At 49.3% G+C, this 13,119-nt stretch overlaps 1 protein-coding gene across 3 annotated transcripts in view; it reads right to left on the bottom strand.

Moving 5' to 3' along the window:
- Window positions 1-7,007, bottom strand: part of Tbxas1 (thromboxane A synthase 1) — a 164,925-nt gene extending 157,918 nt beyond the window's left edge. For all 3 annotated transcript variants that reach the window (XM_075953768.1, XM_075953765.1, XM_075953767.1), the window contains exon 1: window positions 6,760-7,007. In XM_075953768.1, the coding sequence (XP_075809883.1) occupies window positions 6,760-6,848 (89 nt within the window). In that variant the 5' untranslated portion in view covers window positions 6,849-7,007. The remainder of the gene's footprint in view (window positions 1-6,759) is intronic.
- Window positions 7,008-13,119: the final 6,112 nt, after the last annotated feature.

Genomic DNA, 13,119 nt, shown 5'->3' with positions numbered 1-13,119 from the left:
GGCCTTTGAAACGCATTTCTAAAGTGTCTATTATTCACACTCTTAATGTGCTGTTCTCCGGAAGTTACCACCTCTAATGGGCCTTTGCCTGGGATCCTTCCCCGCCTGAGATAGTCCCCCTCGCCTAAACTGCCCACTGTGTTCTTCCCTGCGCATCAAGCCCCAGCTAAAGGCCCATCTGCTGGCGAAGTCGAGTCTCAGAGAGGCTGACAGGGCTGGAGACGTAGCCCAGCTGAGAGAGTGCTTACTTAGCACGCACGAGGTCCTAGGTTTGATCCCCAAGACTGTTTAAAGCCAGGCATAGCGGTACACAGCTGTCATCCTTAAAAGACGGAGGTTGGAGGATCAGAAGTTTCAGGTCATCCTTGACAACGTAGTGAATTAGAGGCCAGCATGAGCTATATGAGACCCTGTCTCGAAAGATCAAAAACAGGTCACACGTGGAAGTGTGTGATGCTGGTAATCCCAGAACTCAGGAGGGAAAGGCAGAGGAATCTGTATGAGTCTGAGGTCAGCTTAATCTAATTGCTAGTTCCAGGCCAACCAGGGTTATGTAGTGAGAACCTGTCTCTGCAAATAAAAATAAATCAGCAATAAAAACAAAGGCTAAAGGTTAAGGGTCCATAGAGAGGCATCCGTTGTTAAGAGCACTGGCTGCTCTTCCAAAGGACTGTGGCTCAATTCCCAGCATCCACATGGTCACTCCCAACCTTCCATAACTCAAGTCCCAGGGTATCTGACTCCCTCTTCTGGCCTCCTCAGGTACTGCATGCAGGTAGTAGACAGACATATATGCACAAAACATGCATAAACAGGAAAAATTAAAAACAAAAGCAAAGGCTGAAGGACTGAGACTGGGAGAGGAGAAACAAGTGTCATTCACAAGGCTCCAGTGAGGGCCCCCACACTGCTTCTGGGGTGTACTTCCAGGCTTCTGGGGCACTCTGTCAGGTCCTGGGGCTGCCACTTAGAATGAGTAGGATGTCCAGACAAAAGGAAAAAGCACCATTTGTAGATAATTTGGGGTTTAGCCAACCCTTCAGGAGCAGAGTAGCTAGGTCCACATAGCCCTATACTGAACAATGCCAAAGCCGTCCAGGTCCAGAAGGGTCTGCGGCCGTCTTTGCCGATGCCTACACTGTGCCCAAGTGCCTGGGATGGCAAGGGCACTGACTCAAGCCCAGAGCAGCATTCCTGCCACCCGACCGAACCAATGTGCTGCTTGCCACTCCTCTGATGTTGAACTTTGAGCCAGAACTCATTGTGAGCCCTAATTTTGCCACTAGGCTCCCTAGCTTTCTTGTCCCATAGGGAACAACACATCCACCCTTGGAACCTGAGGGTCTCAGAAGGGTAGCTTGACTCTTTCAGACCTTCGGTAGCAGTCTTTCCTTTTCACCAGCCCGTGGATGCATCCAGCTGTCTTTCCCAGGGAAAGGGCTTGACTTCCCTCCCACCATGGCTGACACAGCATCACTCCGTCAAATAAAGGTGGGAATGCCAAAGAGAATAAAGTTGAATAGGCTTCTTTCCTGCGGCATTTTCCAGGGCCTTTGATCTTCTGTGAATCTCCAAGAAAGGCAGGCCTACCTCAGATCTAACATTCCGAATATTGTCAGAAACAAAAAACCGGGAATGGCGACCAAACTGCTCTTCAGCCCGTGAATACCGACTTTGTGATCCTGGCCACTTTTTCCTCTGTCTTCGATTGTATCAGAAAACACAAGTGTCCCTTGGTATCCACATGGCCTAATTTTCAAGACCCCCAACAGACATCAAAACACAAGATTCTTTGGTCCCTTACAGAAAATGATTCAGGCTTTGTATACACACATTCCCCTCTGTGCTTTCAATCACCTCTAGATGACTTAGAGTAGCCACGGCGACAAGTGGACATGCTAAGTAAACACTATGCTGTATTGTTCCGGGAATGACGGCGAGGTAAAATCCACACACGTTCAGTAGAGGTGAAGCACCATAGGCTCAACCCCTGAGCCATCTCCCCAGCACTTTTTTTTTTTTTTTGGACTTTCTACCACATTTGTTTTTGTATTTTAACCTGGGGTCAGTTGAATCCATGAATACAGACCCATACAGAGGGCTGACTGAAATATTTTTCTTGTTCTGCCGTGCTCTGGGCTTATCTGGCAGCCACATTCTACCCCAGCGGTTTATCTTAAATATGTCCTGGAAGCAGATAAGGCCCTGGAAATGGAACTCGGTCTCCCATACAGAAAGCAAACTCTCTTCTGAGAAACTTCTGCGCACATGGGTGGGGTGTTCCATGGTAATCTCAAGTCCTAATAATCCTCAAACACATTTTAATTGAAACTAGACTTAGAAGCACTTATCAGCACACCACCTCGCTCAGATTCCTATGTAAATGTTGAACCAACTCACACCTCTGGGCCTGAAACCAGAGTTTTAAACCTGGCATTAAAAGCCCTTCTACCTACCCAAGATAGACCCCTCCCCTTCGCCATGTTCATGTTTGAGGGTTTGTGCTGCCTGCCATCTTCACACCGCCTTCCATGCTGATCACACCTGATCACACCACCCTTCCAATCCCCCCCGCCAAACTGTGACACTTCAGGTTCCAAACCTCCGTGCCCAAAGTACACAGTTTCTTCCTGTGTGCCCTGTACTTGTTGAAAGGAGAATTTTCCAATTCTACATTTTTTAAAGGCAAAATTACTCTTTCTTTTTTTGCTAAGTATTCACACTCCTTAAAGAAATAGGAAAGCAATAGAAAGGCTAAAAGAAGAAAAAAAATCTCCCCTAACCCCACCACTGAAAGAAACCTATTATTAATATTTCCTCACACTCTTTCTAACAGGATAAAGACATCTTTATCTACCCCAGGAATCCAGCTGCCAGACCTCAGGCATTGCTTGAAAGTTGAAACACACTAGTACTTAAGGGTGCCTTAAGCAATATTCAACTCAGCTTACTTCTTGGAGTAAGAGTTTCAAACAATTCTATTCAGAAAAGTGATGTCTCTCCCCCACCCCCGTCTCGGAGCTGGGTATTATTTATGCCACGCAAGCGCTCTGCCACTCAGCTGTACCACCAGATGACAAGGGAGCTCTCATCTGATGCGGATAAGACAATGGCTCCATGGGCAAAGCATGAAGGCCTGTGTTTGGATCCCTAGCATCGGACGTAAGAAAACAGGTATGGCAGAATCAGTGGGCTTCAGGCTCAGTAAGAGACCCTGTCTCAATAAATAAGGTAGGGAATAATATAAGAAGGCACCCAATGTACCCTCGTCTCTGCTATACAAGGTGAGCAGGGCAGTAGAAACAGTCGAGCTGCAATAATTATAAAGGCAGGCACTGAGCTGCCTCACACCACACACACGAGATCTTCAGGAAGCAAGTGAGACTCGTGGCAGAAGGTCTGGATTTCTGTGCAACCATGAAGTCTAACAAAAGTCAAAAGTAGACTCGGGGCCTCCTGCCAGTGTTTATCAGACATCTATGTACCAGGCATTGGGAGTGAAAGAGGAAGCAGGCAGAGGTGGGCTTCTCAATGACTTGGAGGGATGCTCCGCCAGGATCACACCCCTGAGCCGTGTTGAAGGAAAGAGCAGAGGAAAGGGTGCTGCCATTTGCAGCACTGCACAGTTGAGTGTGACCAGTGTGCAGACTGTCGGGAGAGACTGGAGAGGTGGAGTGGCTGAAGCGACAGAGGCCACTCCGGGAATCTGGAGCTGATGAATATAGACTTGTCAAGTTGACCTCATTCGGCCAGACATTAGCAGAGTCCTCTGCCACGAGCTCCATGCTTCCAGAATTGCAATGAGAACGGAGATCCTGCACAAGCCTTGAAGAACTCACGGACTGGAGGGGACATGATGCAACCTTGGGGTCCCTGGTGCCTCTATCTGCTCAGCACTTAGGCTGCCCATTTCAGTGTCCCCTGGACTGGTCAGAGGGAACGCCTAAAGGAGGTCATGTCGGTGCCTCCAAACGACATTCCACGGGACACACTTGGCCAAGGATATCCATGAATTCAGCCCAACACAAAATCTTAAACTTACTTTATTTATTTATTTATTTGTTGGTTTATTTCCAGCCAGGGTTTCACTGAGTTGTCCTGGAACTAGCTCTTATAGACCAGACTGACTTCGAACTCACAGAGCCCTGCCTGCCTCTACAACCCGAGTGCTGGGATTAAAGGCATGGGCCAGTACCACCTGACTTGAACTTACTTAAAACATAAGGTGTGTGTGCGTGCGTGTGTGTGTGTGTGTGTGTGTGTGTGTGTGTGTGATTTTCTTTTGTAACTCGGTTGCATAGTTCTCAGCTGTGCACTTTACAGATGACGATGTTGGGTGTCAGTATCAAAAGGTGGATACCCTTGGTAGATGCCCACTAGACCACAGCACTCTCTACAATTGCTCTTGGGTCTCTCTGTACCTCAAACTCCTGGCCTTTGATCCCCTCCCCTTGGGACACAACCCCCATATATACATAGATGCTCACAGGAGACGTAGCCAGAGGGTTGGAAGCCTCGCCAAACTGAGGGCTACCTTCCTCCTCAGCAACTTTCACCTTTGTAGACACTGAGCTCAACCCCCACCCCACCCCCACCACACCATGTTGCCCCCTCCCTGACTTGTTGGATCCAGATCTCCCATTCCCCTGACCTTCTGCTAGGGCCTCCCACCATGCTAGCACACATTAACAGGTCGATAAATATTTCTGTGATAACAAACGGAAGCTAAACTCTTACTTCCCATTCACCACCTGTGCTCCGCGCCTCCCTCTTCACCCCGCGTCTTTGAACCCAGCTATTAATAGGGCCTGGGAATAGATTACACACACAGCTGCCGTGCCGGATGGTGTGGCCATGAGTCTCTGCAGAAAGCTGATTGGGAACACCCAGCTATGCCGCTTATCAGGCAGGACACGGGCCCTCTCCACCATCAGAGCAATGGTAACATATGCGGCCCGCTCACTTCGCCCATCAAACATTTATCGAGGCCATGCTATGTGTCAGACGCAGAGCTGAGAGCTAGGAATGCAGAAATGAGAAAGGCACCGAGAGGGAATGCAGAAGTGTGTGCAGGGAGGCACTAATGCTGCAGGACCACCTGGACGACTCACGTGGGTCAGGATTTGAGTGCCACAGAACTCAGCCGATGAAGAGAAAGTCGCATTAATAAACATTTCTTTTTTTTTTTTTTTGAGACAAGATCTAACGCGGTCTGGGTTGGTTAAGGATGACCTTGAACTTCTCATCCTCCTGCCTCGACCTCCCCAGATCGGGGGGTTACAAATTTATGCCACCACACCCAGTATTTAGGTGGCGCCAGGGATTCCGCCGCCCCCTCCCCCAGCCCATAATCAGAACAATAGTAAGAAATGAGAGTATGCATAAAGCCATCCACTGAAGACTTTTCTTTTACAGCGTGGGGGTTCAAATCTAGGACACCCCACATGCTATCCATGTGCTCTGAGCTATCTCCCCCGGCCCCAATCATGTTTCCTCTGCTTTTAGGTTACACAGGCAGGAGTCAATCACGGTGGCTGGCATCTAGTATGCTCCTACTGCATGCCATAGACTGTGTGTTTGATTCCACAGAGCAGGAAAGCACACCAAAGAGGATGCTTAGGCTTGGGGGCGAGTGGCTACCATTTGCTCTTGTCTTTACGTGTGGCTGGTTTCCGCGCCAGATAAGCCACGCTGAGACAGAAAAGTTCAAAAAATAATTAAACCAGTTAAAAAGCAAAAGAGCACTGGGATTGAAGCCGGGTTTCAGAGCCAATTTCCAAGAAGTCATTTCATCATCAGAGAACATCAAACGCACATTCCACTTTCGGCTATGCAAATTCCAGAAGAATAATACCTCACATTTGCATAATGCTTGATGTTTTTCAAAGTGCCTTCCCAGTTATTAATCTACAGGAGGCTTTATTACCCCTAGAAACATAAATTCAAACTCTCTTCCAGCTCTATTATTTTTTCTACTTTCCCCTTAAAACCCAGAGAGAGCAAAATCCAGGTGGTTGGGAATACAGAGGCAATGCTAAGGAGGGTAGCTGACAGGCAGGGCAGACACAAACGCAGCTCTTTGTGAGGCCTTTCTTTTACAGACATCACTAGGGCCAGATTAAGAAATCGGCTGTTGAATTAACAGACCCGCAGGGGAGAGGCAGTGGAGCTCAAGTTTAAGATTCTTTCAGGACCTCCAGCTTCCTGGGCACTGCGCTGCGCACCTCGTTTGGAACGTATTTGCTTCCATAACATAGCAGAAAATTAGGACATTCACTCTGTCACTTTGTCCCTAAACCTGCAGACATCCCTGTCACCAGCTTGCTGCAGAGTCTGTCGGCCAAAGAGCTTACATGTCTTTAATATGCCGTGAACCAGGGGGCCGAATCCGTTGTAAACTCAACATGAAGAAAGGGTTTCAGAAAGCAAGGCGAGACAATATGACAGGGTTTGAGGAAACACTTTCAGCCATGCCTAATGCCTTGGCAATTTTCTTCTCCTTCCGCCTCTTTCAGACTTAATTACGTGTGGCGTCTCAGTCGCTGAACCACCGGCGTTTCCTGACACTTGGATCTCACGCGTTTTAGCAAAAGATTAACCTGGCTGTTTGCTTTTAATTCTGAAGCGGTGTTAATACTCAACCCCCTCTAGATTAGACAAGAAGAAGAAAAACAAATGCCCGCACACCCCACCTGGCAGCACAGGCTCCATGCTGACGTTTTTCGCCATGTCACGGTCCCTAGGGTGGGCAGCACTTACCATTTCAGGAGGGCCAAGAGAGCCACGGACAGGGTCAGAGTCACCACGGCGCCACTCGGTTCCCACTTGAGAAACCCCAAAACTTCCATTCTTTCTCTGAGACCCCAGAGGGGTGGTCCTCTGGAGGAAAGATCGGGTTGATCTGCTACCCTTATGGGAGTCCTGATCTGTGTGTAGGTGGTGGAGAAAGAAATGGTAGCCAGCGACGCATCACACCCAGTGGGTCCCCCAAATGTGCTCTCCCTCAGAGTGTGTCTTTATAAAGAGGAAGGAAGCAGCGAGAGAAACAACGGGTTTCGGGGCAAGGCAATGAATCAGCGACTTTATTTTCTTGATGACTGCATTGTCAATAAACATTTATGTTAGCTTCCCTGGAAACAGCAGCAGACAGAAGGGGGCCCCACGTTCACTGAGAAGCAAAATGGTTGGAACCATCGACTGCTGCTCTAATAAGCATTCCTCAGGGAGAGGACTCCTCTGTGAGTTCCCTCTGGACACCTTTGCCAAGCCAAGTCAGGGATGATACCGATCCGGGCACTCTGGATGTCCCACAGAACCTGGGGGCCAGACAGCAGCTGCATGGAAAACGCTGCTTTGCAGACAACTACCTCAAAGTTCATTGGGCATCAAGAGGAAGCCCCTGACTCAGAGGCATGCTCAGAGCGCAGGCGCAGAGCACGGATCTTGCCTCGGGTGGGCGCTGTCAGCATGAGTTGGTGGGCTTCTTGGTTGTCTAAAAGCTCACACGGTCGGTCGTGCGTGGGTTGATTGTTCCATCTCTGAGCTGATCTGATAAAAGCCATTGGGTGGTTTTATTTGCTCATGAGTCAGTGTGCTTCATCTTGAGACTATATAGGAGGCAGGGTGAGGAGGGGACCACTCACACAGTGTAGATGGGGCCAGTGTCTGCCGAACTCACAAATGGTGCTGGCACCCAGTCCTGGAGAATTTTCTTTGCAGATGGATGAAGAGTAAACATGCATACAATAAAGGAATAATTGCTCGTGGAGAACTATGCTGGGAAGGTCCTGAAAATGGAACTGTGAGGCAGCCCGTGGGGTGACCCGCTAGGGGGTATAGTGTGGGGAACCTCAAGAGAAAGCTAAGGGCTGAGATTTGCCTGAGAAAGAGCACCAGCCGTGTATAAAGGGGACACGGATGGAGGCCTGACGGTGGGGAAGTCTTCCTACCGCTTAAGGGCTATGGCAAGACCCATGAGCCTGGGGTACAGACCCACTGGGGAGGTAGTTGAGAGAAGGAGCGGGTGTCCTCAGAGGTCACACATTTGTGAATGTGCCACAGCCGGAAGCCTCACTTTATTCCCACACCTCATTCACCACAGGTCCTTCAAGCTACAGCTGAAAGAGTCCTAGAGAAAAGCAGAGAGGTCACTTCAGAGACTGCTCACCGCCTTTGTCCAGAGACAAAGCTTGGTGCAGACTGCGTAGCTGGAACCGAGACTTGGGGTGAACACTGCAGAAAATCTGGATGGATAGATGTGAAAGGGGAGTGGGAGACACCACCTCTACCTTCCAGACTCCTAGTACAAGCTCCAGATGGAGGTGGTGACATAAGAGATGGACAAAGCCTAGGCATAATGAAAAGTACTGGGGAAATCGAGCTTTGTCTTGGTCCTGTACAGTGGAGGTGCTCAGGGCTGTGTGAGCGCTGTCTAGTCAGAACGGAACTTTGGTAAGAACATGAAGCACAATAGTCAACCCTTGCTACGCCAGCTGGGGAGAGCCTGCTGTATGCCAGTCGCCAGTCCACAAGCCTTCATGTGTTTCAGCTCCTCAATCCTCATGCTCAGGCTTAGCGGGGCGACCCTGTGGATTAGTCCCCATTTTACAGTAGAATAAACTGAGGCGTGTGTGGGACTTCAAAACCTCTTCATTAGGTGATGATATTCAAGAATGTGGAAGTCATCTATACAACCCTGGCTATGAATTACAGTCAGATCACTGGATTCCTACAGGAAATGGAAGAGTACAGTTCACAAGTCCTTTCCCAGCTCTCAGAATGATCTGCCTTCTCATTGTGAATGCCTGTTTTGTGGCCCCAGCCCAGCACCCGTGGCCCATCTGGGTTCAGATGTCCCAACACTTCTAGACTCACTTCCTCGCTGTGTCTCATTCCATCAGTCTCTCTACTGTGATACTGTGATGTCAACAGGCCTATGCGCGCGCTCTCTCTCCCTCTTTCTCTGTCTCTCTGTCTGTCTCTGTCTGTCTCTGTCTCTCTCTGTCTCTCTCTCTGTCTCTGTCTCCCTCTTTCTCTGTCTCTCTGTCTCTGTCTCTCTGTCTCTGTCTCTCTCTCTCCCTCTTTCTCTGTCTCTCTGTCTCTGTCTCTCTGTCTCTGTTTGTCTCTGTCTCTCTCTCTCTCTGTCTCTCTCTCTCTCTGTCTCTCTCTGTCTCTCTCTCTCTCTCTCTCTCTCTCTCTCTCTCTCTCAGAGCAGGCTTCTCCTCCACAGGGCCAGATGGTCTGCCATCAACTTCAGAAGCTACCATGCAGAGCAACAGCAAGCGCTGTGGGAGCAGCAGCAAGTTCATGGCCATGGAGGAGAAGGAGGAGGAGGGATGACCCCAGATACAAATGAATTCAGTGCAGGTGTCAGACCAACACTCAGCGAAGAATGTGTGTGTGTGTGTGTGTGTGTGTGTGTGTGTGTGTGTGTTTCCCCCTAAGGAGTCCAAGGTGAAATAAATGTGAGAAAGGCTGGTATAAATATCAATAAGTAAGTTTATTTACTGTAGAACTGCTCAGAGCTGTGAGGCTGCTGGTGTTCCCTGGGAATGTCAGGATGGAATGTGGCAAGCAAGCATCCTGGCCCAAGTGTATTTGACCACAAACTCCTCCTTCAGAGGTGTTTTTATTAACATACCCTGGGTGGAGTACACTAAAGAACTTGCTTTGAGAGATGTTGATTGCGGCAAAGTCTTACTTATAAAGGAGGAAACAGAAGCTCAGAAAGGAAGACTGTCTAGACTAAGGTCACATGGCTGTGAGGTCACCCTTCCCATCCTGAATGTGTCCCTCACGTCACCCTGTGGGGGTGGCATGCTCACACCCGGCATGCCCCTCTTCTCGCTGCTCATTGCCAAGTGGCCAGCCCAGAGATGTTCCACTTTCTGAGGGGCTACCCACTCCCCTAGGGACACCAAGTTCATATGACCATCCTTGTACCAGTTCTGGTAGTCTCCCTAGGTGATTTGTGATCTGCAGAAAGAGCACATGAGAGATGGCGTTCTGGTTAGTCTCTGTCAGAGTGACACAAACCTAAACATACCTGGGAAGAAGGAATCTTAATTTAAAAATTGCCCCCATAGGATTGGTCTATAGGCAAGTCTGTGGGGTACTATTGTCTTGCTTAGTGATTAACGTGGGAAGGCCCAGCTCTCTGTGGGTGGTGCTCCTGAGTTCTATAAGAAAAGCTGGGCAAGCAATGGAGAACAAGTCAGTAAACTCCAGGGCCTCTGCCTCAGCTCCTCCCTCTAGCTTCTGGCCTGTCTTCCTTGGATGATGCACTACACACTGTAAGATGAAATAAACCCTCTCCTCCCCAGGTTGCTTTTGGTCATGGTGCTCAACACAGCAATAGAAAACTAAGACAGGTAGCCACACCCTTTCTATGTCTGCTGCGGGGCAGAGATGATACTCCAAGGATCGAGGCAATACACTAACCAGGATGGAGTGGAAAGGTCAGAAGTAAGTGACCTAAAGGGTTTTCAGTGGGCAAGGAGCATAGTTAAGGATTTAGTACAGTTCTGAAGTTCACGGAGCAATGCAGGGAAAGTACAGGTCCCCACGTATCAATACATTTCCCCATGTGGGAAAAAGTTCCTACACCCGTATCATTTTACCTGCTGGGACGTGTTTGTCACTTCCACATCCAAAGAAGGACATCCATCAACGACGACTCATGGCTGTACTCCATGGATATGCTGGGAGTCGATTAGCCGATCCGCATTTACGTTGTTTCCCGTTTTCTTGACTGCAAATGTGCTCTTAGAAGTGAGATGGCTGGGTGCAAGAGCAAGCGTTTCAGAAATGCCGGGAAGAGTTACCCTATGACCAAGCAGTGTGGCTTCCTGTCCCCTCATCCCTAGAACTGTGTGTGAAGGGATCCACTGAGAACGCATAGTGAGGAGCCCGACTCTTGTCTCTACGCCCTGAGTCTGTGTTCTCTCCCTCCTGCCCCGGGGCAGACATTTCCACAGAGTTGGGTCTACTGTTTTGACGTAAGCCTGTGTTTCTTTTTAAAGCTTCCCTCCGTATATCCTGTGATATTTCCTCCATATTCCCCGTGTTTAAAAACTGCATGTGTAGATGTCTAAGCCGCGCCTTCCTTCTCAGTGGAAGGTTCCCAGCTGCTCGGCTAAGCTTGACGTCTCTGACAGAAAAGCAAGAAAAAGCAAGGCAGAGGCGAAGAGAGACGTCTTCAGGGAACACTCACTGCCAGGCAAACCCTGAGCAAATGGGTATGGTACCCCTTTAGTACTGTGTAACCACCTCTACACATCACCTCAGAGCAACCCCCCAGGAGGAATGAGCAATGCTTTTCATTCCTGGGCTCCAAGCTGCAGAAACTGGGTATTGGTGACTTCAGACTCCATCCAGTACTGTCTGAAAATGAGATTTTCAATACATTCGAGAAGCCAGGCTCAAGCCCTGGTCTCCTGACTCTATGTCCATCAGGGATTCTTTCTTTTTCCACTGAAACTAACGTCCAGTCTGAGCCTTAGAACATTCACTGTGCATGCAGTAAGTCCATGGTCGGACATTTGGCTTTCTATGGTGCTGGTGTCTTTGAAATGCAAGGTTATGCAGTTACAGAAAGTAGCCTGCTCTTCCTCCTTGCAGAAGACAATGGGTCCTCTTGGGAAGATGCGAAACCTCAGCTGTCCCAGTTCAGTCCCATCTCCTCATTGTCCCCCAATATTTGAGATGCTCGGTCCAGTTTTGGAGAACATATTGATAATCACTAGGCACCAGGATTAGAATCTCAACATACAAGAAGAGCCAGGTCTTGCCAACAAGGGATTCATCTCTGTGGATGAGTAAGAAGACGCTAATGCCTAAGTTCCATCAGCAGCACAGTTTTGATGACATGAATACATACAGGGCACCGAGGGCTTAAACATCAGAGGGATGGAGACTGGGGTGAGCATCCAGAGCATTGTGGGTGTGCCCAGCAGAGGAGCAAGGCTGATACCAAGTCAAAGCCGTTGGAAGTTGAGGCTGAACAGGGAGGATGGCAAGATCCTCTCAGACCGGATCACACAAGCCCCTGTGAACCAACCAAGAAATTTACATTTCATTCTGGAGTCAGAGATAACCTGCAACAGGAGATACAAAGTTAGGTGGCAATGTGATCAGCTTTGCTTCTAGAAATATCCATCCGGAGGAAAGGGGAGTCCAGCCAGGGTCATCAAGGTGAGAGCTGATGATGCTCTGAGCCAGGAGGCGTGGAAACTTGTGGGGAGGCTTAGCTCTGAGGGCACTGGAAAGGAAGAATGAATAGCGCTTTGTGTGTCAGATGGGGGATGAAGGATGTTGAGGGAAATCCCTGACCTTCTGGCTTCTCCAATGAGCCCTTGATGGAGTCATGCAGCACACTGAGGATGGGGAGCACTTCAGAGGGGTCCAGGAAGGAGCCTGGGCAATGAATGGCAGTGGCACCAGTGTTTGCCCGCTAAGTACAAGACCCTGGGGCGGGGGGGGGGGGCGGAGGCTCACCGGCAACAAGGCTGAGGCAGTAGCAGGGAGGAGAACCTGAGGTGGGAGAGTGGTGTCCATCTTGAGAGCCATTTGTATGTGGATGGGATGGTGAGCCGCTGAACAAAACTTGCCCCAGATCACACAGAACCCAGACAGTTTTGTAAAGTGGACCAGAAAGAATACAAGTAAGACAAGAAAGGCCCGGAAGATGACTCAGTTGGCAACAGGCTTGCTGTGCAAACAAGGGGATCTGAGTTTAATACCCTGAACCCACACAAAAGAGACAGCTGTGGTGGCACAAGCTTAAATAAAATCCCAGGGCTGGGAAAGGATGGGCAGGTGAATCCCCTAGGCCTGCTGAGCCGTCAGCGTGGACTACTGAGAAAGCGCCAGGCCACTGTCTCTGAGACCAGTGTAGATAGTATCCCAAGATGGACTTCTGACACTCCCCCCCCATCTCTCTCTCTCTCTCTCTCTCTCTCTCTCTCTCTCTCACACACACACACACACACACACACACACACACACTGGAGGCTGTAGGGGGGGGGCAGACCTACAGGGAAGGGCAGAGAGAAGTCTGGGAAAGAAGAGAGGAGAGAGAATTCCCAAAAGCAAGAAAACCATGGAGCAGCCATGTTTGAT

The sequence above is a fragment of the Microtus pennsylvanicus genome, chromosome 19, assembly GCF_037038515.1.
Source record: "Microtus pennsylvanicus isolate mMicPen1 chromosome 19, mMicPen1.hap1, whole genome shotgun sequence".
Lineage (NCBI taxonomy): Eukaryota > Metazoa > Chordata > Mammalia > Rodentia > Cricetidae > Microtus > Microtus pennsylvanicus.
This window is presented reverse-complemented; position numbering and strand designations above follow the sequence as displayed.